Consider the following 23752-nt stretch of genomic DNA (forward strand, 5'->3'; position numbering starts at 1 on the left):
CTGCCTGGATTAAGGAAGGGAGGAAGGATTAAAGAACAACCCCCCCCCAAAAAAACACATTAAGAACCACACAGGTGGTGAGATCAGATTCAGAACGTAACTGAGAAGAGACAAAAAAACCTCCACAAAACTGAAAAAGCAAGTACAGTCATATTAGCATGAAACACTGAAAATGAACGTCCTAAAGCTTAAGAATTGGAAACAACAAAAGGTACTAAAGAGGGGTTGAAAGAAGTTACATCATCAAAGCAATAGTCATTTTGTTGAAAAGATGACTCAGAAAAGAATATCACTGTGGCAAATTGCCCAACAATATATGCATTTCACTAACATAGGTTTTCATATGGACTGTAAACACATTCCTGCTCACCTAATGGGCTACAGATTTGACCTTTCTGTTTTTTATGCCTTTCCACCATTTAGTACCCATTCATTCCTCCAGTTATTTGTATACCTGCCTTTCATTATTTGTACACAGCCTTTCATTAAAAAAAATACCAAAAGCAAGGGGGGGACGGGACCAAAACCATCTTATCAAATGATTCCTCTGGTTACTAGGAAATAGGGATGTTGGAAGGCATCGTTTTCCATTCTGCTCTGTATTCGTCACATACAGTACTGTGTTCATTCCGCTGCAGTGCTTCTTACACTAAAAAAACTATACTATTTGTCTCTGTGTCTTCTGTAGCAAAATTACTTAACTTACATAATTTATGCATAAATTTTGCTGTCTATGTTATGCCACCCCATTGCAGAGGAAACACAATGACAAGCGGAGGAAGGAATGTAATCAATTACATATTGTTTGCTGGGATGATTTCCATTCTGCATGTGGGACAAATAAGCAAACACTGACAATTTCTGCTCCCACTCCTGTTTTTGTTGGAATTCTCCAACATCCCTACTGGGAAGGGAGCAGTTTACATCCCCCATCAGGGCTCTGAATTAGGTAGAGAAGTTTGAACTTCTCTGCCCACCCCTGCACCATTTCTGCTATAAATTGTTTTGGTGTATGTTCACTGTTGCCAATATTGGTGGCATGCCAGGAAAATTTGCTTGGGGTTTGGAATCAGGCCCCAGAACCAGGCGTTAGTCACCCCTGATCTAGAGACTGAAAACATCACCCATTTTAATACATTGTTTCCCTTCTACAGCTGTGTCACGCATTTCAGAATATTGGCATCACACTCCTGATAGCTGCCTGTCATCGTGAGTATAGTCGCTGCACTTTTAAAATTAGCAATTTTGGATATTGTTTCCTCTCGACCAGGATGTCTTTGGCATCTCCCAGGTGTGTCCCTTAGCTGCCGGTGGTGCAGGCCTCGATTCTTGGCACGCTTGACAGGCGGACACCCAGGCAGTGATGGCATCGTCCATGTTAGGCCACCAGACGTAACACCGAGCCAACGCCTTCATTTTGACAATTCCCGGGTGGCCAACGTGCAGAGCCTCCAGGACGCGTTGACGGAGTCTTTGGGGAATCACGACGCGGTCTCCCCACAGCAGACAGCCGCGATGAGCCGAGAGTTCATGTTGTCTGGTTGCAAAGGGCTGGAACTCCGATGCAAAAGGCTCTTGTGGCCACCCCCTCCACACCCAGTTGAGCACACGGCTGATGGTGCGATCCTGGGCAGATGCGGAGGCCACAGTGGCAGCCGATACAGGCGCTGCCGGAAGATCCTCAATCAGGAGGAGCGATGAAGCTGGAGCCGGGTCTTCCACAAACGCTGGAAGAGAGCAACGGCTGAGGGCGTCAGCATGGCCCATTGATTTCCCCGGGCGATGGATGAGCTGGTAGTGGTAGGCAGCCAGGAATACAGTCCATCGCAGCATGCGCGGTGAAAGGACCGGTGGAGTTGGAAGATCACCGGCGAGGAGGCCCAGGAGCGGCTTGTGGTCAGTGATGAGGTCAAAAGTCCTGCCATAGAGGTATTCATGGAACCTCTTCACTCCAGCCACAAGTGCCAGTGCCTCCTTGTCAAGCTGGCTGTAATTCCGTTCCGTTGGAGATAGTGTCCTGGAAAAGTAGCGAGCGGTGCTTCTCTTCCGTCTGGAAAATGGTGACTAAGGACAGCGCTGATGCCAAAAGGTGAGGCGTCACAGGCAAGGACCAGCGGCCTGGCTTCACTGTACTGTACCAGCACACTGTCCGATGAAAGGAGAGCCTTGACCGTGTTGAAGGCCACCGTCTCCCGATGACCCCAGGACCAAGGCGTCTTTGTGCTGAGGAGTCGGTGAAGAGGCTCAGCCACTGTGGCTTTGTGGGGCAGGAACATGTTATAAAAGTTCAGCAGCCCCAGGAACGCCTGCAACTCCGTCTTGTTCTTTGGGATGGGGGCCTGCTGGATAGCACGGATCTTGGATGTGGTCGGGTGAAGGCCGGAGGCGTCGATAAGATAGCCCAGGAACTCTACCTGTGGAACGGCGATCTGGCACTTCTCCCTCTTTACCTTGAACCCGACCTCTTGGAACCTGGTCAGCACAGCATGGAGGCGCTCGAACAGCTGCTGGTGTGAGTCTGCAGACACCAAGACGTCATCAAAATATGGTACCACGCCCGGAAGCCCTTGCAGGAGACGCTCCATAAGGCTTTGGAAGATGCCAGGAGCCACACTCACCCCGAACTGCAACCGGCGGCAACGGAATGCCCCTCGGTGGGTGACGATCGTCTGGGCTTCAGCAGTGGCATCATCGACGGGCAGTTGTTGATAGGCTTGGGCAAGGTCCAGCTTAGCGAAGACCTTACCCTCACCCAGGGAATGCAGCAGGTGTTGGACAACAGGAACCGGATAAGCGTGCTGCTGAAGTGCCTTGTTGATCGTGCACTTGTAGTCGGCGCAGATTCTCACTGACCCGTCTGGCTTGACAGGCGTGACGATGGGGGTTTCCCACTTGGCGTGGTCAACCGGCTCCAAAACTCCTTGGGCGATCAGCTTGTCCAGTTGTTCATCCACCTTAGCCTTGAGAGCAAAGGGAACCCGGCGTGGCTTTAGCTTGATGGGGGCGACTTGTGGATCAAGGCTAAAGGAGATGGGCGTACCTGTATATTGCCCCAAAGTGCCATCAAAAACCTCGGCAAAGTCTTTGACCAGACCCTCAGTCTCTGCGTTAGAGATGCAGTTGATGCCGGTGACTTCCAGGCCGAGGGCATCAAACCAGTCTAGCCCTAGGAGGCTTGGCCGCTGACCTTCGACCACCACCAGTCGGAGCAGGCCCGAAAAATCCTTGAAGGCAATCCGGAACCGGCCAAAGCCTACCACGGGAATGTCGTTTCCCTGGTAGTCTCTCAGGTGTACGCGGTGAGAGTCGAGTTGCCTTTTGGACACTCTGGGTACCAGTCTTTTGATGGTGCTCCAAGACACGATGGACAGGGCAGACCCGGTGTCAATCTCCATGTCACATGGAGCTCCTTCAATGAGCACCGTGACGTTCAGCTTGCGTCGCGTAGGCGAGTCGGTTTGGCCAATCGTGGTTCCAGACGGGCAGCGGCAGTTGGTGAGAGCGAAACAGCTTTCCTTGGCAGACTGGAGTGAAGACTTGGACTTCCGAGTCGGTGAAGGGGGGTGTCAGACGGAGCCAATCGGCAGACCTTAGCGATGTGGCCCCTTCTGGAACACTTCCTACAGATGGCATCTCTGAATCGACACTTGGCACGGGAATGGTTGCCTCCGCAGCCGGCACATTCCGGTTGGGCCTTGGACTTCTGTTGGAACTTCCTGCGCTCCCGCTTTGTCTGGTGCACGTCATCGTCTTCACTGGAGGATGCCTCATCACTGCTGGCCTCTTCATGATGCACTGGAACTGGCTTCCTAGCAAGACACGGGCTGCTGGACTTGCGGATCTCCTGGGCGGAGCGTTCAGCAGCTTCTGAGGCCACAGCCTCCTCAATGGCTTTCTGTAGCGTGAGGTCTGGCTTGGCGAGGAGACACCGTTGCAGATGGATGTCCCGGACCCCGCAGACGATTCGATCCATCAGGGTATCGTCTAAGTCTCGGAACTCACAGTGCATTGCAGCCTGTCTGAGGGCAGTGGTGTAGTTGCTGATTGACTCCCCCTCTGCCTGGTTCCGGTGGTAAAACGCATGGCGGGCAGCAATCTTGGACGGCTTTGGTGCGTAGTGGTTGTGGAGCTTCTCTTGGATCGTGTCCCATGGTGTTGCCTGGACTGCTTCAGGCACAACCAATGCTCGGGCCGTCTCAAACACCTCAGGCCCACAGAAGCTGAGGAATAGGCCCCGCTTCCGATCCTTTGATACTGCTGTCAGCTCGTTGGCTTGGAGGTAGCAGTCAAACCGAGCGAGGTAGGAGTCCCATGATTCAGAGGCTGGCGCAAACGGCGGTAGAGGCACAAGTGAAGCCATGATTCTGATGCCGGAGAGAAGGGCAATGGATGGAACACAGTGCTCTCGCTAGAATGGTCAGCTCTGAATTGGTTCTGTCCAGTGATTTCACTCAGTGATTTCGCTCTGTGATTCAGCTCAGTTCAGAGGATGGCCGCATCTGGCTGTGCTCTGATATCCATCCATCCCACCTTCGTCGCCAGTGTTGAATAGTGGGTAGACATGGCAGACGACACAGTGATTTCTCCAAAGCAGCTCTTTATTTTGTAAGCTGGAACAGAAAACTGAACAGCAAACAGCTCAGCCGGCCTGCTTTTATAGGCAGCCAGCTATCAACATTGTAGCAACAACAACCCAGGGTTTCCCGCCTAAAATAACTGACGTGGACCTGAGTGAAAACTATCTACAGTATCCCCCTGCTGGCCCAGGGTGAGAACTTCAGTACATAACAGTTTGTATGATTAATGCTGTTGTAAAGCCACATCTTTTAATCATGCTGTTTTGTGTGATTCTTCTTCTTTTTTTTAATCTTATAGCCACTGTAATAAGGACCTTTGAAAAGCATGACTTTTTTGACCAGTGTGTTACTAAAGCACGGTTCTTTCCAACCTTACACGACGCAGTACTCTATGCAGTGGAGCCAGAACTCTTGGAAGAGACTGTGCCAGTGGAACCTAGTATTATCCTGCCTGAGGAAGTGTTGGCTGAAGTAACTCTAAATGAGGAAAAGGTATAATAGTTGATTGAGACCCATGATCAATGTAATGACCTGACAAATGCTAATCCAGAAAAGCAGTCTGATCATTTCAACTAGGAGTTATATAAATGATTTGTTTCAGTGGCTTTTTTAGCAGTAAAAGATCTTTCCAGATGAATTATTAAGCCCAGTAGCATAGAACATTCTATCTGTTTCCTGCAATAGGGAATCAGTCCCAAATATTTTGCTGCTAGGAAAAATAAATTCTCCCCCTTTCTCCTCTACTAACACCTAAATTGTGAGTACTATGTGAAACGCACATGGTCTAAACCACTGAGCCTAGGGCTTGCCGATCAGAAGGTTGGCAGTTCGAATCCCCGTGACGGGGTGAGCTCCCGTTGCTCAGTCCCTGCTCCTGCCAACCTAGCAGTTCAAAAGCACATCAAGTGCAAATAGGTAAATAGGTACCACTCTGGTGGGAAGGTAAACTGCGTTTCTGTGCGCTGCTCTGGTTTGCCAGAAGTGACTTGATCATGCTGGCCACATGACCCGGAAGCCGGCTCCCTCAGCCAGTAAAGTGAGATGAGCGCCACAACCCCAGAGTCGTTTGCAACTGGACCTAATGGTCAGGGGTCCCTTTACCTTTATGTGAAATGTACAAGTGTCACGGATCCCTGTTAACTAGTATAATTTTTTGGTGGGGGGGGATGCCCTGAGAGCAGCCTCCCGATGGTCTGTCACCCCAGGCACCTTTGGCCCAAGCTGAATCTGACACCAAAGTTTAACCAGGCTGGGAGTAATATGCCTGTGGCAATAACCTGCTGACTGTCAAGCCTCCCTTCTCCTGTGCAGGTGGGTGTGGTTTGGCTAAAACAGCCTTATGGGCCAATTGGGGAGGCATGGCAGGTCAAAAGTAGCCCACAGGCTTGGATTTCCTCACTCCTGCTTTAGATATAGTATCTTCTCCCTGGGACATCACATTTAATTTTTCCGTGCATTTTGGAAGACCAGGGGGCTAACACATGTAGTCACATAATGTTCTGAAGCCTGTAAATGCCAGCAGCATTGTTTCCTATTGTCCCTGTGATCATGATGTTCAATATTAGTATGCTGCCCAAGGCTGGCCGTACCATTCACCATCAGGTAGAATGAAGTGCTAACATCAGTTGATGCTGTGGGTGGAGAGAAGTTGTACAAGTGCAATGTGTGTGCAGGGGAAGATACAGTCCTATCACTCAGGAAGTAAGATTTAGCTGCCAGCACAACCAGCCCCTGTGCATGGAATGGGAATGGGAAGGTGTCATCTTATCCTTTGCCTTGGGCTGCAAAGCGTATTGGCCAGACCTTGCTGCTCCCAGCCAGCTGCCGCAGCCTGATAGCTCCTCCCTCCTGTGCACATGAAATACTCTTGGAAACACTTGGACTAACCGTTCTTGAAATAGCATGGTCACATCCAAATGTGACTAAATGCATGGGCTAAATTTATTGAGTCAGGATTTCACTGCTGGTCCTGACCCCAATATCTCCATGTCATTAGGCCCTATCCCTAATGTCTGCATATTCAGCCAAAAGGTGTCTATCTGTACAGTCCTGATGTTGCAGGTCTTCTGAACATGTGGAACACCTGTGTACAGCTGAACATGCAGGGCCATTCCTTTGCAGGTGTCCCACTCAACGTGGGACCAATAGGACATGTCAATATTGTGGGTTGGGCCACAGCGCATGGTTCCCCTCCCCATCTACATGTTTAGTTGACATGTAGCAGGAGCACCTAAATAGGGCTTCTGCCTTATAGGATAGTACACACTTTCCTGTTTCTCATATTCAAGCCCCACCCCCTCTTTCATGTTCTCTCTCATTCTCCATTCTAGGCAGAGCAGCTCATAGTTCAGAATGTCGCTTGTTCTGTTTTAACACAGTTTCTGATAGACCATAGCGAATGTCACAAGATCTGAACATCCCATATAAATACAGGGGAATGTTTTGCATAAACATCCTCAAGCCCAATCTAGAAGTTATATTCAGATGCTGCTGCACTCAAGTTTCATCATCCTTGATGACTGGTCATGCTGGTTGGGTTACTGAGAACTGGAATCCAAAATCATTTGTAGCATGACCATTTCCCCACCCATTGTGGTTAGTTTATTGGTTTCCCCTTCTTCCAAATCCACCCATTCTTGAGCCCTGCCTGGAAGGGGACATATTCAGGGCAGAAAATGCTTCTGGGCATCAAACTAGTCTGAGAAGAATATCATAAAAGCAGCCTTTAAGAATCAAGCTGCCTGTCTACTCTGCATTGCCCAAAGAGAACCCAAGAGATTTGGACTAATATGCAATTAGTAAGGCACAGATTAGCCGTTGTGTCAACAGGAGTTATTTCTAAGTAAGTGTGAAAAAGATGGTAGCTTTCAGAAATTCCCTCCTCTCTGAAGGTTGCCTGTGGTCTTTTAACAGGACAGACTGAGCATCTTTATTTTAGCTTCCTCAGCTAAATTGCAAGTTTGTGGAGTTATGGCTTTCTGCAACTGTGCGTGGGCATGGGGACTCCTACGAACATATAAGATGTAGTACTTTTTTGGCAACCAATTGGATGGACCAGCAACATTAACTGGGAATATAAAATATATATAGGCATTGTGCATTTTTGTGTGTTTCAGGATAGGAGTCAACACTCAGGGAGGAGTCCTCATTCAGATAGGAGGAGCATGCAGTCCAATGGGAACAGAGAAACTACCTCAATCAAAAGTGCACGGAGCGAAACTTACATTGATGAGCCCATATCAGATCTTTTCCGCACTTATTCTCTCCAGAGTGATATAGAGGCACTCCCTCAGCGTGAAACATCTCCCATTGAGGAAGATGAAGATGATCAAGACTGGGATGGAAAATGGAAATATAACAGTGATGTCTAAATTATGAGATCTATTAGAATTAGCTACATTAAAAAATGGTGCATATGTGACATGATTCAGGTCTGTACTTCTCCTTTTTGAAATTCTGCATTTAAATTAATGTTAAAATAGCTAACCATTTTTCCCCTGACATTGCTGAAGGAAATGCTGTTGTACATACAGAGCAGATCAGAAACACATTGAAAAAGAGTGAGAAAAATGAAATTAGCTATGACACTTAGAACCATTAATTAAATTGTTTAATTTCCAAAGCTTTTGTGCATTTTGCCATGTGTTATTGTTGAGTGCCTTTTCACAAAAAAGACTCTCTACTTTTCGTCTCTGGAATGTCTAGAAATGCAACTGTCTTGTAAGAAGCTGTGCTGCTGAGAAACCTTAACTAACCCTCCATTAGAGCCTATTTTGAACAACTGAATGAGCAAAACAGAAGCCATGAAAGACCCATTGGTGCCCAAATAACAGTACCATGTTTCTCCTCTGCTGGCAATAGCAGTGGATTCTAAGGGTGTGCACCAGATTCATTCAGACCAATCCCAAACTGAGCCGGGGTGCCTTAAGATTTAGGACTTGTCAAAGGTGAAACAGAATCTGTACAAGACCGCACAGCTTTGGCAATGCAGTGAAAATCTCTGGTTAGCGCAATGGTGGATCTGGAGTTCTTTTGAGAGACAGCCGTGTGATCTCTTCCAAGAGCATCCTGATAAAAGGGGGGGTGGGGCTTGCTATGTCCTAATATATACCAAGAAGACAGATGCATCAGGAATTTAAAATGAGAGAAAAAGGAGAAGCATGAGTTGCTGTGGATAATGAGAAGCCTTTCACCTTTAGACTGAGATAAAAGTATAGTATGTAGGTGAAAGATTAGTGCTAAAAGCAGGAAGTGATTTCCATTATTGCTATCTATATTCAAATTTACACCAACATAATAGCTCCCTCGTGCCCTTTTGCCTACTTCATGATGAGTACCAGGCAAAAACATAAGAAAAACAGTGGGGGGGGGGGGATGAAACTGTTTCAGCTTGCTTACTTTGTGCATTGTTTGCAGTGATGTACTTCTAAATAAGCATTGCTGAAGTCAAGTATTTAGTGTCACTGGACCCATGCAGTGGAACACACTTCCAGCACAGATTCAGCAGGTATCCTCACTTTTAATTTGCATTTCTTGAAGACCTTTTATGCCAATAGTCCTATGGAGCTTAAAAGTTTCACTGAAATTAAAATGCCATTTTAGTGATTGTTTTGTACTGCATTTAAAGAATTTTACATTGTTGAACACTGCCTTGATGTTTTGTGAGAGGGTGGTTGTTGTTGTTGGCATCCGTCTGTCTTGGGAGACTGGAGGAGTACGCCTTTGCAGGCGAGGTTAAGCTGATGGAAGGTTGCAGCGCCTGCTGTGGCTGTAGAGGCCAATGTGGGAGAGACCTGTTTTTTGTTGCAGCTGGGGCAGATGAAGGCATCCAGTTTTGCTGCTGCAGATGCACCTTGGGGGTTTTTTCTCTCTGTGCTTCTCCCAGTGGTCATTTCTCCTCTGCCTGTCTCCAGGCTCTGTGGTTGTCTGCAAGGGATTCCAGCATGTCAGGGTTGATGTTGCCAGCCTTCATGTCATGTTTGCAGTCATCTTTGTAACACAGAGTTGGTCTGCCAGCTTCCTTGGGGATCCTGCCATCTTCCATTCTGTGAACATGACCAAGCCAGCGTAGACATTGTTGAGATAGGAGTGCAAACATACTGGAAATATAGGCTTGGGAGAGCACATCTTTGTTTGGAATTCTGTCCTGCCATGTGATACTCCAAACCCTCCTGATGCAGCACATGTTGAAGGCGGTGAGGTGTCGTTCCTGGTTGTAAGTTGCCCACAACTCACTTCCATAATGCAGTATGCTCAACACAGAGACCTGGTTGACTTTCATCTTGGTAGTGGACATTAGGAATACTTTATAAATAAAAATTTGTATTTGAAGGTGAGAAGGTTAATGAACCCCTGATGTTGGTGCCATTAGGTCCTGTAAGAGTTGGCATGGTGAGTTAGCAGCTGGGTCTGCCACAGGGTCCTTGTGTCTGTCTCTCTGTTACATAGCCTGTAGTTGCTGGCATGAAGTGGACTGAAGTAGCTGCCTCAGGCGGCAGAATCCCATGATCCAGTACTCCCATGGACACCCAGCCCTGCTGCTACCAGAGAAGCTGTGGTGGCTTCCGGTGAGATATTGCATGATCTCATAGAACATTTGTGAGAGCTCCATAAGATCTCACTGGAAGCCACTACAGCATGGCCTCCCCCCCCTCCAATGAGATAGTGGGGCGGGGCTGAAGTGGAGGGGGGCGGCATCCTTACCGTTTTGCCTCAGGTGGCAAAACAGGCTAGGGTGCTACTGGTTGCCTGTGAGCAGCTCTTTTTTAGTTGGGGGAGCTGTCTGTAAGCAAGTCAGGTCAGCCACTCAGAGTCTGTGTGAGGGATGTATCATCATCCAGATTAGGCTATGAGATAAGAGCCAGTGTGGTGTAGTGGTTAAGAGCGGTAGACTCATAATCTGGTGAACCAGGTTCGCATCTCCGCTCCTCCACATGCAGCTGCTGGGTGACCTTGGGCTAGTCACACTTCTCTGAAGTCTCTCAGCCTCACTCACCTCACAGAGTGTTTGTTGTGGGGGAGGAAGGGAAAGGAGAATGTTAGCCGCTTTGAGACTCCTTAGAGTAGTGATAAAGTGGGATAACAAATCCAAATTCTTCTTCTATATATCACAGGTGATACATTTGAGTGGTTTTAACTGTGGGCTGTAAGTAACATATGCTGTGACAACACACCAGAGCTACATTGCCGTTTTCTACTGATCATTGTGTAAGATTTGGCGTTTGGGGCTTTGGGAACACAGGTCTAAAGCTCCCTTCCTAGAGATGGGCTCCTGGGAAACAGAGCTCAGAAATGCCCCCTACAGGTTGACAGACTAGGGTGTTGCAAGAGGATCATCCCGCTTGGTGGGAACCTATTGTATGTATTTTATTCTGCGAGGGGGGCTTATTCAAAAGGGTAAAATTGTAAAATAGCAGGGTCCACTGACAAAGGGTTCCTGACAAGTAATTCAGTTATAGAAGAGAGTAGGCAGGTTGCAAATTTGTCTTTCACCAATTTGGGTACCCTCTATAATATTTTGTGGAGGGAGTAACGGAGGAGTGTCCAAAGTATTAATCAGCAGGATCAATGAATAAAGGTCACTTTCAACTCTGGTACTAGGCAACAAGTTATTATGGGCCAAGCTATTATGAAAAAACTTGGTTTCTCTCTTCAAGGTGCTTGATTCTTTTAAGATTCTAATAGATCACATTCAAGCAAACTGTGTGTAATGTATGGAAGTTTGCAAACATCTGTTAAAATGATGTAGGAATCTCCTTTTATTCTGGTTCAGTCAACAAAAATTCTCCATTCCTTTCACCAGTGGTTATAAACTGACATATGTACTTCCATTTCTGAGTCAAGTCACTTAATTCCAACACCATGGATTACAACTGAAGAAAATCTGTGGATGCTTCCAAACAACAACAAAAATATTTTTAAAGCCCTATGTGAACTCTAATTCACTGTTTGAGCATTACCTAGTTTCTATCCCATGGGAAGCCAACTTGGAGGCCTCCAGATGTTGTGAACTTCAATTCCCATCAGTCACAGCTAGCATGACTAATGGTGAGGGATGAGGCAAACTGTAGGCCTCAACATTCAGATGCCACCAGGTTGGTTACGTGTTCTATGTGAAGGGGAAGGCAGCTCTTTCAGTGGCACCTACCCATCCCATGCTGAATCTGGAGAAACTTGGTGAAACTCACAACCCTTTCTAAGACTCCCTGTGTAAGTGGGGTGAAAGCCTTAAGTTGTTCTCAGATGTAGATGTGCACAGCTGAGAAAGCTTTTCCCAACATCTGCAAAGTTTCTGTTTCACCAGGCTTCTCAAGGCAAGCTGCAAAGATGATTGAAATCTTTTGTCAGTTTCAGTAATGATTTTTTTAAGGGTAGATGCCTCTGGAACTTGAGAGGGCCAGAAAGGTAGGAAACCAAAAACACATGCCATCAAGAACATCACCAACCACACCTCTGCTCTAACAATGCTACATTTCAGTTCACACCTAAGAGGACTTTGCGGCAATTGAAAGGAAGTTGCTTATTATTATTATTTTTAAACAATCACAATAAATCAGCACATGCAAAATGCTGAATGACAACAGACAGAACACAGGAATGCAACAGTTTGGGATTAATGGGTCCAAATGTTTCCTTCCATTCACAAAAGGGACTTTGGTCCAATAGGGGCTCCTGCTAACAGGATTCTTGTCCCCCAACTATAGCCCCCCAATACTCTCTTCCATTCTGTTTGAGCGGTTCCGACAATCCTCTCAAACAGGTTTTTAAAATAATAATAATAATAATTGGCAGGAAAAATCTCATTTTCATTGAATAGAACTACAGTCACAGGATTCTTAGATCCATCCTAGTGTATGCATTCTCAGGGATAAATGAATGTGACTGGTGTGAGTGCAGATACAGATAGTGTCAATGTGCTCTTGTTTCCCAGCATAAAAACTGCATCTTAAAACCACATGCAGGTTAAGATCTATTATACCTGTTTTGGGTTGCATTTCATAAATGCCCTTGATGAACAAGTTCATGTTAGAGTAGCTATTAGTAATATTTCTCTAGGAAATCCTAGAGTGCTGAGGTTATTTGCCTACAGAGAGATCCTAATTGGTTCTTCACCTCACCACAATCAATAAGTGACTTGAAATGGGAAATAAACCCCAGACCTTTGGTGTGTTTCCCCTGAGAAGAGAACCAGTTCCTTCTGGGTTGAATAATGGATTGAATGCAAGACCAAAAAATAAAATACAGTATTGTACTTGGAGGATGGAGATAACTCATGTTGATGGAATTCATATTGACCATTTTTTAAAATTACATTTTCTTTTAGGAATGAGAAGAGTGAAAATAGTGGTCCAAATTATAATCAGAGGTTCAAGAATTAGTGGGGTGTGTGGGTGTGGGTATGGGTGTAATCACAGTTCATCTTTTTTCTTCAGGATGATATTCCTCACAAGTTCAGTGATGTGAGGTTTTATTTCCTCAATAGTGACAGTAGAGTCCCAAGCCTTGACCGTTTTCCCATTTGGATCTACAAGGTATTTCCAGAAATTCCAGGTTGGCTCCTCACCAGTGGAATCTACATAGGAAGGGGAAATGACATATAATTTGATTATTATTCAAGATACTAATGATGGATTTGATTGTCAAAATCAATGCAGAAGTTAAGCAAAATAAAAATGTAGGCTAAGCAAAATCTTTGGAAAAACTATGGGCACACCACACGTTTAAAGAACATCCAATCTACTTTCTTATTATTATTTATTAAATTTGTATACTGCTCTATACCCGTAGGTCACAGGGCAGTTCACAACATAAAATTACTATATATGTAAAAAACACAAAATACATAATAAAAATAAGAATGAAAACAAATCAATAATCCCCTTGTCCACAAACACATTTAAAAGGGCATCGTGTCAATCAGCCAAAGGCATGGTTATAGAGGAATGTCTTCGCCTGGCAGCTGATGGTATATAATCAAGGTGCCAGCTGAACCTCCCTAGAGAGAGCATTCCACAAATGGGGAGCTGCTGCAAAAAAGGCCCTATCTTGTGTTGCCACCCCCTGGACTTCTCGTGGAGGAGGCACATGAAGAAGGGCTCCAAAATATGATTTCAGGGTCCAGGTAGTTTTATATGGCGAGAGGCGGTCCTTAAGGTATTGTGGTTGTGAGCCATTTAAGGCTTTCTAGGTCAAAACCAGCACTTTTAATTAGCCCTGGAAACTAATTGGCAGCCAGTGCAGTTGAGCCAAGATCAGTGTAATGTGATCAAACTGTCTTGCCCCTGTGAGCATGTGATTTAAATCACATGGCTTCCAACACACATGATCCAACATCTTTAACAAACAATAGTTCCCAGGATTATTTGAGGGAAATCATGGATATGTATTAAATGTATGGTGTTGATCTGCTATAAGGGCTTATCCACCCTTCCTCTTGTATTGCTGCTTTCCCCCAGAGAAAACGTTGTGGGACACAATGCTGAGGTTTAGTATTTTTATCCTTAATGCCCAAAACTTTATTTTCATTTACTGCTTCTGCGAATAATCAGGAGCTGGAGCATGCAAACCCTTTCTCTGGGTACAAGCTATCAGCCTTCTTCTAGGGAATCTCTGGGTTTCTCTCATCCTGCTTTCTGTTGAGCTGAAGAGATCACTTAGCAATTCTTACAAGGGCTCCTTTCAGTCATTCTGCTTCTGGTAGAAGGCTAGAGGCAGGATGAGTTTCCTCATCTTATAACTCTCATTTTTGTAGGGGCGCTTTCAGACTGTCGCTATTCTTGGGTGAGATTCAGTCACATACCAACCAATTCAGGTTGCTCACTTATAGTTGATTGGGAAGTCCTGTGCAGTAAATCCACTTCCCCAAATGATTGGACTTTTTTGCAATAAGGAAAGTGATGGGGAAAGTGTGGGATGCAATGTTGTCTAACCTCCCTGTAAATAAATCAGGATAAATGTTCAATAAACAGTTGTTCATCCGGACACAGTCCAGGAGGCATAAGCTCCAACTGTTGCTTACATTCAAAAGACTGCACAAACGATATCTGGAAAAGTTTAAGTGGAACCTGTAGAGGAGGCCATCTACACTTTTCCAGGAACACACATCTATGATTTGAATGTTTTTGTACTACTTTGATTTGAAGGACAAGGCAATTAAACCTCAACTGAATTCCTGTCATTCCTGTTGAGTTCCTGGGAGATAGAAAAAAGAAGATAGAACATAATCACAACAGATGCTCTAGAAAGAGACTGCCTTTTCACCATTTAACCTTGACTGAATTGAAGAACTGGCCCTTACACCTTGCTGAATATTGCCAACCTCCCTGCCGCTCCCCCCCCCATCTGAAATGGCACCGCTTGCTATCATAAATCATCTACGACTTTGGGGGCAAAGCAGATTCAATGTCAGCCGCTTTAGAATGCCTGCTGTACTCACCAATTAAATATTTGAAGGCTGGATTTGCCCCGGTGCCCTTGACTGCTATCTTGCTGAACATGGGAAAGGTGACTCCATATGTTTTCCTGGCAAAACTCTCAATTTCTTTGTTGGTGCCTGGTTCTTGAAGTCCAAATTGATTACAAGGGAATGCCAGCACGTTAAAATGATATGAGCCAAGTTCTCTCTGCAGCTGTTGAAGGGCTTTGTAGTGGCTGTCTGTATAGCCACACTCACTTGCAACATTGACAACTAAGGCTACCTAAAGGGAAAATAACAATGAGGAGACATATTATTTCGTTCATTTATTAGATAGCTAGCTAGACCGATGATAGATATAGATCCCTGCATTTTAAAAAACCCAGGGCAATTCATAGCACTATAAATACATCCTCACTAAAATTCAAACATTAAAATACAGCAACCAATATTTGCAACAATGCCCACAGTAAGCCAGACCCAGCTACAGACTTGGCATCAATGACCAGATAATGCCCAGGTAAACAAATGAACCTTCGGCAGGCATTGAAAACTCATCCCTGTTGATGCTTGCTTTGCTTCAGAGGGGAGGTGATTCCATAAGCTGGGTGCCACAACAGATAAGGCCCTCTCCCAGATTGCTGCAATATTGATTTCAGCAGGAGAGCCTCTGCAGATCTCAGTGAACAGGTAGGTGCTTCACATAACCTGGCCTTGGCCTCCATGAATTTCTTTAATCCTCTTTTAAAGCCATCAGAGTTGGTGGCTATGGCTACCTCTTGTAGGAACGAATTTCATAGTCTGATTACGTGCTGCATAAAGAAGTGCTTTTTTGTTTGTTTGTCCTACAACATTCCACTTCATTCGATGTCCACGAATTCTAGTGTTATGAGAGAGGGAGATAAACCTCTGTCATGCCATTTCTTGCTTTCCTTTTTTTTAAACTAAAAACTCCAAAATGCTGCAAGCTTTCTTCACAGGGGGCTCACTCTATTTCCTTGGTCATTTTGCTTGTCCTTTTCTGAACCTTTTCAAACTCTACGATATCCTTTTTAAGGTGAGGTGGCCAGAACTGAACACAGTATTCCAAACGCTGTTGCACCATAGATTTATAGAACAGCATTACTACACCAGCAGTTTATTTTTAATTTCTTTCCTAACGATCCCCAGCAGAGAGTTTGCCTTTTCCACAGCTACTGCACACTGGGTCAACATCTTCACTGAGCCATCTACTACAACCCCAGAGAGGTCACTCAGTACAGTGGTACCTCAGGTTAAGTACTTAATTCGTTCCGGAGGTCCGTACTTAACCTGAAACTGTTCTTAACCTGAGGTACCACTTTAGCTAATGGGGCCTCCTGCTACTGCCACGCCGCCGGAGCATGATTTCTGGTCTCATCCTGAAGCAAAGTTCTTAACCTGAAGCACTATTTCTGGATTAGCGGAGTCTGTAACCTGAAGCGTATGTAACCTGTAGCGTATGTAACCCGAGGTACCACTGTAATGATTTTGTTGACTGCCTGATACATATTGTTAGACTACAGCAACAACTAGAACCCCAGCCCTATCTGCAGAAAATTCCCCATAGAGCATTCAGAAATTCCATGGATTCCATACATCTCTGGGGGCAGACCATTCTAATGGGTCCCTACCCCTGTAGGAGAGTACTCCTGCCCTGGGACCAAACCTCACCAGGAAATGGTCTGAGAAGGACAACGGAATTTCTCCAGCCCTCCTTTTCCAGACCTATCTCTTTCATCTCCTGGGCAAGAGGTATATTGAAGACTGGGGTGGAAATGGCCGAAATATTGGGAAATTGTGGAACAAGAGGGGGACAAATGGAAACTGCAGAGTTATGAGAAATTAAAAGACAAAGTGCGTGACTGGCTTCATTATTATCAAATAATGGAGGTCTTTAAGTCAGACAGGAAAAATGGCTTCCAGGTGGAAAAATCAAAACTGGAGACAGAATTGCTAGAGTCCAAAACTAAGAATTTGTCAAAAATGTATAACTTGCTGCTGAAATGGAATACACAGGATGAAACAGTTAAATCAGCCATGATTAAGTGGGCACAAGACATTGGTCATAACATTATGTTTGAAGACTGGGAACGGTTGTGGACCACCGGTATAAAGTTCACGGCGTGCAACGCCTTAAAAGAAAATATTATGAAAATGATTTATAGGTGGTACATGACCCCAGTCAAACTTGCTAAGATTTACCACTTGCCTGACAATAAGTGTTGGAAATGTAAAGAGAATGAAGGTACATTCTTTCACCTCTGGTGGACGTGCCCAAAGATTAAGGCTTCCTGGGAGAAGATTTATAATGAAATAAAAAAGGTATTTAAATATACCTTTCTGAAGAAACCAGAGGCCTTTCTCCTGGGTATGGTCGGCCAGATGGTGCCAAAGAAGGACAGGACCTTTTTTATGTATGCTACAACAGCAGCAAGAATACTCATCGCAAAGTATTGGAAGACAGAAGAACTACCCACCGTGGAAGAATGGCAGATGAAAGTTATAGACTATATGGGATTGGCAGAGATGACCGGCAGAATCCGAGACCAGGGAAAAGAGACGGCGGAAGAAGATTGGAAGAAATTTAAAGACTATCTTAAGAAACATTGTAAAATTGTTGAATGCTAAGACGTTGTGGATTTGGAAAATATGAGGTTGTATGCTGTAACCATTATGCAATATGAAAAGAAAGGCTAAAATTATTTATTAGAAATTAGGGAGGGATTTGTTGATCAAAATTAATTAGGGATTGGAATGCAGTAAGGGGAGGTATGAGGAGGTCGGGAAAATAAGTTTTATGAAAATAAGTGATTGAAATTATACTTGTGGTGTTTTTTGTGTTTTGTGTGTGTCCATGGTTTATGTTTTTGTTTTTTGTTGTGATATGTGTCTTTATAATGTGTGAAAAGCTAATAAATATTTTTTTTAAAAAAAGAGGTATATTGAAGACATGCCCTGCTCTATGCATCAGGTCAATGACAAATAGAGACAGTTTCATGGTTGTTATGGAGGCCATGAAGTCCCAAGCAGGCCCACTTAAGGCGGCCTTGGCACAAATGTATGAGTTAATTAGCAGTAATGTAGTTGCACATTTTGAAGTGCAGGTCATCATGACACAGATTTCCCTCTATTTTCAATGTTCTGAAGAGGAAGGCATTAGCAGACTTGGGAACTGCCACATTTTTCCAAAGTATAAAATATATTTAAGGGGGGAGAGAAAAAACTAAAATAGACCAAAAAGTATCCTCAGTGGACATGGAATGATGGCTGACTATTGGAATGGGAGAATAGAAAATTGGATGAAGATTCATGAACTGGACTGGAGTACTCAGCAGTGCGAAATCTTGTTGCAGGACTCATGTGTATGCGTGTGCGCACACATGTGCGCAAGTAACATTCTCTGTGTGTGTCTCTCTCTCACACACACTTATTTTCTCGTTCAGGCGACCAATGTGACATTGATAAATGTACTATTTACAATGAGATGTAGTTTTATCTCTGAAGCTAAGCAAATCTAGATCTGAACAAGAGCTGAATTGAAAACTTCCTGAGAGTCCCATGTATGCAGATATCAGGTTCTTGGAGAGATCCACCTAGATACTTTGCTCCTTCATTGGCCCCCTGGTTTCCCCCCCACCCGGTGCCGCCCTTGTTGTGACCCATGACTTCTTTGCAATAACTGCTTTTTACTCTCAGTGTGATGCAATTTATTTATCTGCATGATATCAGGCCTCTTTGTTCTCTTTTAAAACTCATTAAAAATTCCAGAGCTTTTCAGCCTAGCTTTGCTATCCCCAGACTGGGAGCATCTCTTCACAAAGGGCAGAGGGAGGGAATCTGTGGCCCTGCACATGTTGGACTCCAATTCCCATAAGCCTAATCAATAGAGTCAATGGCTGGAGATGATGGGAGGGGACATCCATAGGGCTACAGGTTCCACATCCATCACAGTTAGTTAGGAATGGCCTGCCAATATGAAGCCTATAGTTGTTGCTATTGGCATTTACATCCCAACTTTCCTCCAAGGACAGGCATAGGCAAACTCTAGCCTTCCAGATGTTTGGGACTACAATTCCCATCACCCCAGCTGACAGGACCAGTGGTCAGGAATGATGGGAATTGTAGTCCCAAACATTTGGAGGGTCGGAGTTTGCCTATGCTTGTCCAAGGAGCTCAAGGTAGCGTACTACATGGTTTTCTTCTTCCATGTTTTATCCTCATAAAACTCTGTGAGGTAGGCTGAGAGACTGTGATTGGCCCTGTGAGCTTCATGGGTGAGTGGGGATTTGAACCCTGGTCTCCCAAGGGCCTAGGCCAACACTCAAACCACTACACCACACTGGCTCTAGGCTTGTCAGTGAAGTCTGTGTCCAGATGGCCACAATATATCATAGCTTTCTAGGATCTGGGTACGCCCGACTACAATGCTGGACTAGGAGCATGAGAATGTTTTGTCTGGACATGCTCGTAAGGGCAGTGTGAACGCATAAACACTCTTGAGCCACAAACAGAACTGACTTTGTCAACACTGCATTTAAAAAATCCTGCCAGGTATTTTCAATAGTTTTTTCTATAACAAGCTCTCTTGTGTATTTGCTTCCTTGGGTTGGGGGTTGGATAAGGGATATATAGTTTCTGAACACATTGTGGGCAGTGTCTGAATGCAAGTGTGGGAGTGAGTTTTGCAGAAACGCAATGTCCTATGCAAAGCACTCTGTCCCTAGAGGATACATTTCCAGTTCAAATTAGCAGTGTCTTTATTTGTTATGCTGAACAATGTATTGTATATACATCCAGGGCAGAAAGGGAAATCCCAAGTTTTTCTCTGGGAGATGGATTGATTCTGTCCCTTAGAGCTCAGATTCTCAGAGCCCTAGGAGTTAGAGGGAGTTTCCAGTGGGATCATTCTTCGCAGTATCCATAATTTCCAGCATTAGTTTGTCCATTTAATTGAAAATTACCCATTTAGAGGAAAATCGGGTAATTAAAAAAACACCTGTCACCAACAATCAATTTGTGATACCTCAGCAACCAATATGCAAGATTAAATCCGTCTGGAAGCACCCTAAATTCAGGATGTAATGGACCTTTTCTAGCTTCTGACAGCAGGTAAGAGCAAAAGCAATTATCTGCTGATATACTTAGACGTGGGTGGCGCTGTGGGTAAAACCTCAGCGCCTAGGACTTGCTGATCGTCAGGTCGGCAGTTCGAATCCCCGCGGCGGGGTGCGCTCCTGTTGCTCGGGCCCAGCGCCTACCAACCTAGCAGTTCGAAAGCACCCCCGGGTGCAAGTAGATAAATAGGGACCGCTTACCAGCGGGAAGGTAAACAGCGTTTCTGTGTGCTGCGCTGGCTTGCCAGATGCAGCTTGTCACGCTGGCCACGTGACCCGGAAGTGTCTGCGGACAGCGCTGGCTCCCGGCCTATAGAGTGAGATGAGTGCACAACCCTAGAGTCTGTCAAGACTGGCCCATACGGGCAGGGGTACTTTACCTTTACTTTATACTTAGAATATCATAATTACTGTGAATCAAGTTTGCCATCTAGTGTCCACTGTAAGCACCTCACACTTTGCTCTTTCAGAAATGTCCAAGGGTGTATGGGTGAAGAAAATAGGGAGCAATAGCTATGTGAGGATGAAACTAAAGCAATTAATTTGTATGTAGTACCAGTTGTTTATACCCAGAAAAGGGAAGAATTATACCTAAATACAATAGTTCAAGTTGTCAGAACATTGATGGCCATATGTTCTGACCACCTAAACTGTTTCAGCATAGACAGAGGTGGGAAAGAGGGAAGTCTGGAGGAAATGATTTAGCTAACCTAGTCTAGTGCTCTTCAGATGTTTTGGACCACAATTCCCATCATCCCTAGCCAACAGAGCCTGACTGTGGTTGATAGGAGTTGTTCAAACCATCTGGAGGGCACCAGGTTGGCAAAGGCTGAACTACAGCCTGCTGTCTTGGAGAGTGTTAGAACAGGGTTTTTTTTAAAAAAAGTTAAGTATTGCAGAAAAAGATAGGCTTTTCAGCTTCCATTGCAGTTTTTTAAAAAATAATAATATGCAAATATACATTACTGCTTATGTTAAGCAGCACATTTCAAGAATATGAATTTAAGGGTTGAATCTAATGTGTATCATACTCAGAGTAGCCCCACCTAAATTAATGGGCATCACTAACTTAGCGTCATTAATTTCAGCGGGTTTATTCTGAGTAGAACCTAGTTCAGACCTTTAGAAAAAGAACATATATAGCATCTTTAATATCTGTAACAGATAAATTAAGTGCCTCTTCTTCAAGTAATCCTCCGCATCACATAATACCAACGTTAAAATTTAAAAGAGCAGCGGTAGTTTGACAGGGTTATAAAATGTCAAATTAGATGTTTCCTGTTGAATCCCTCTGTAGCACTGGGCCTCTCCCGCCCACCGTTTTTTCTCCCACCCAATGACAAAATGAAGTTTTCTTAAGAAGGCAGCGAACATATTGCAATGACAATCTGTAACTATTTTTAAAAGAGAGGAGGGAAACCCGCATGGATCCCGATGATGGTGCTTCAACAAGTGGCATCGCCAGAAAATAACGTAGGCGCTGTGATTCCGAGTGAATGAAAGGCGTCTTGCCTGCCTGCCACGTATACGCGGAATGCTGTGGGGGGAAGGAACATCTCATGCAAGAACAAGCAGAAAAGGGACCTGACTGCAGCAAACCTCTGGTGCTTTAATAGAGATTATAGCAGAGCCGTGGGCGCCAATCCGCAGGCAACGCGCCCCAAACGAGACCGTTCCCAAACCGGTCAGGCCAGTTAAAAGATGCATTATCTCCCCCCGCACCGTCCGTCATGCAGGCATGCCGATGTGACTCGCTGGTTAGCTGGGGCAGCAGCAGCAGAGGCAGCTCTCCTTGCAAACTTACCGAGCCTCTGTATTTGTCCAGGGAAACTAGCTTGCCCCTGATGTTCACCACTTTATAGGAGTAAAAACTGTCCTCTTTCGGTTCGGTGGCGGAAAATGCTAAGAAGAGCAACGCTCCTATGACGATCAGCATGGCTAAGGGGATAAGAAAAACTTTGGGGAAGGAGGGATCCGCTTTGTGCTCTACACTGCCCTCAGGGTCTAACATACTGCACACAAGCCCGGCACTGACGTCCTCCACCATCGCAAAGCACAGCCGGAAAGAAGCGTCGCCTGCTGCAAAAAGAAATTGCAACAGTTTTTCCTATTTCCGTGTAAAAGCAATCCACATCTTCTCTCTCTCTCTCCCTCTTTTTTTTAAGGGAATCTCCTAAACAGTGTATTAGTGATCTCGCCTATCAAATGCCTGATTTGAGATTTGCAGTTCACGCTTTTCGTTTTGCAAAGGGCTCTAAGGCTAATAGTCTCTTTTCAGACTAAAAAACCCAAAAAACTCCAGACTAGTACAGTAATTTTTCTGGCCTTTTATAAAAGACTGATACAATCTCTACACATAAATCCAATAAATCAAAGATGCATTTTAAGTGAACCATAAAATACCAAGCTAGAGAAAAAAGCTGTCATCATTATCCAGTTTGAGATATGTATTTGAAAGTTGCTTTGACCATGACTGATGATTGGGGTGACCCGGAAGCACAGGTGTCTCTTGCTTCCGGTCCATGAGGCCACTACATCCAGCAGTGAAGAAGCCCTTTAGCACCACCGAGGGCATGGGCGTAGCCAGGGGGTGCAGGGAGGGGCAGATGCCCCCCTAAATCAAGTAAATAAGTAAAAATACCTAACTAACTGACCAATTGCATCGCAGATAACTTGGTTCTGCCCCCCCCCAACATAAAGCCTGCCACCTCCTAAAATAAATCCTGGCTATGCCCATGACTGAGGGTATTGCTTTTCTGCATTTAGCAGGAGGTAAAAATAAATTGGAAAGTTTCCTATCCACTTCCCTTTTTGCAAAAAGTCTGATTCCAAGAGGAAGAGGGTTTGTTATGCAAGAGCTTCAAATCAGCTTAAATTGTGTAACCTGAACCTGCCAGTAAGTGATTGAATCTCAGCATGCAACAGTCTGGAAGCAGCATTTGATCCTTGGACAGAAGCTGTCCTTGTATCCGGGGTCACTGGGATTTCCTGTTCTATCCACATTCATGTTCCATCTACATCTAAAACCACTCTTAGTTTTATAAATGAAGCAGGCAGAATAATTATGTGTATGCAGGATTTATTTATTGCAATATTGATATGGCACTTATATGTATTTTTTCAACCCCTAAAGCAGTTTGCAATAATAAAAAACAATATACGATATATTTTGGAAAGTTCACCATGCATTTGGACACCTCTTTTAAGATATTGTAACCAAATTCTGCATCATGGTTCCTGAGATCAAGAAGTAAGTTTTCATCTATGTTTGGACACAACTGAGCACTATTTGAATAAAGATGGCAGACTGAACCTTTCAAAATAACTGATTTTAATCACTGGTTTTAACAACTGCTTTCAAAACTGCACTGAATTTTGTGGGGCGGGGGTGATGTCATTTTGCGCGTCTGTGCATGTGTGAATGGCGAAACCCGGAAGTACCATAACCCTTTCTGGTACTTCTGGGTTGCCGCGGGACGTAACCTGAAAGAACATAACATGAAGTGGTCGTAACATGAGGTATGACTGTATAACATTTTTATCCCTCTGTCTTCCAAGGAACTCATAACAGCATGAAAGCTGTGCCCCAGTTTATCCTCACAATAATTCTGAAAGGTAGGTAAAAC

The 23752-nt window shown here is 44.7% G+C and overlaps 2 protein-coding genes across 6 annotated transcripts in view; one reads left to right on the forward strand and one right to left on the reverse strand.

Annotated features, from left to right (window-relative positions):
• Positions 1–8003, forward strand: part of SLC26A8 (solute carrier family 26 member 8) — a 31164-nt gene extending 23161 nt beyond the window's left edge. For all 5 annotated transcript variants that reach the window (XM_053392431.1, XM_053392433.1, XM_053392430.1 and 2 more), the window contains 3 exons: positions 1155–1209; positions 4876–5069; positions 7694–8003. In XM_053392431.1, coding sequence (XP_053248406.1) covers positions 1155–1209; positions 4876–5069; positions 7694–7948 — 504 coding nt within the window. In that variant the 3' untranslated portion in view covers positions 7949–8003. The remainder of the gene's footprint in view (positions 1–1154; positions 1210–4875; positions 5070–7693) is intronic.
• Positions 8004–12811: 4808 nt separating this feature from the next.
• On the reverse strand, positions 12812–22188 carry GPX7 (glutathione peroxidase 7). The gene is made up of 3 exons (XM_053392436.1): positions 21931–22188; positions 15013–15274; positions 12812–13149 (listed from the first exon to the last, which is right to left on the reverse strand). The coding sequence occupies exons 1-3, from the start codon at positions 22171–22173 to the stop codon at positions 12986–12988; spliced, it is 669 nt and encodes a 222-aa protein (XP_053248411.1). The 5' UTR covers positions 22174–22188; the 3' UTR covers positions 12812–12985.
• Between the last annotated feature and the right edge of the window lie 1564 nt (positions 22189–23752).

This window comes from Podarcis raffonei, chromosome 6 (assembly GCF_027172205.1).
Source record: "Podarcis raffonei isolate rPodRaf1 chromosome 6, rPodRaf1.pri, whole genome shotgun sequence".
Lineage (NCBI taxonomy): Eukaryota > Metazoa > Chordata > Lepidosauria > Squamata > Lacertidae > Podarcis > Podarcis raffonei.

Bases quoted from the DNA above. Each gene is read 5' to 3' on its own strand.
- GPX7 (XM_053392436.1), bottom strand. From the start codon at position 22,173: ATGGTGGAGGACGTCAGTGCCGGGCTTGTGTGCAGTATGTTAGACCCT. The intron at 15,275-21,930 runs GTAAGTTTGCAA...TTTTCCCTTTAG, and splicing joins TGGACAAATACAGAGGCTCG to GTAGCCTTAGTTGTCAATGT. The intron at 13,150-15,012 runs GTGAGTACAGCA...CTTCCTATGTAG, and splicing joins AGCCTTCAAATATTTAATTG to ATTCCACTGGTGAGGAGCCA.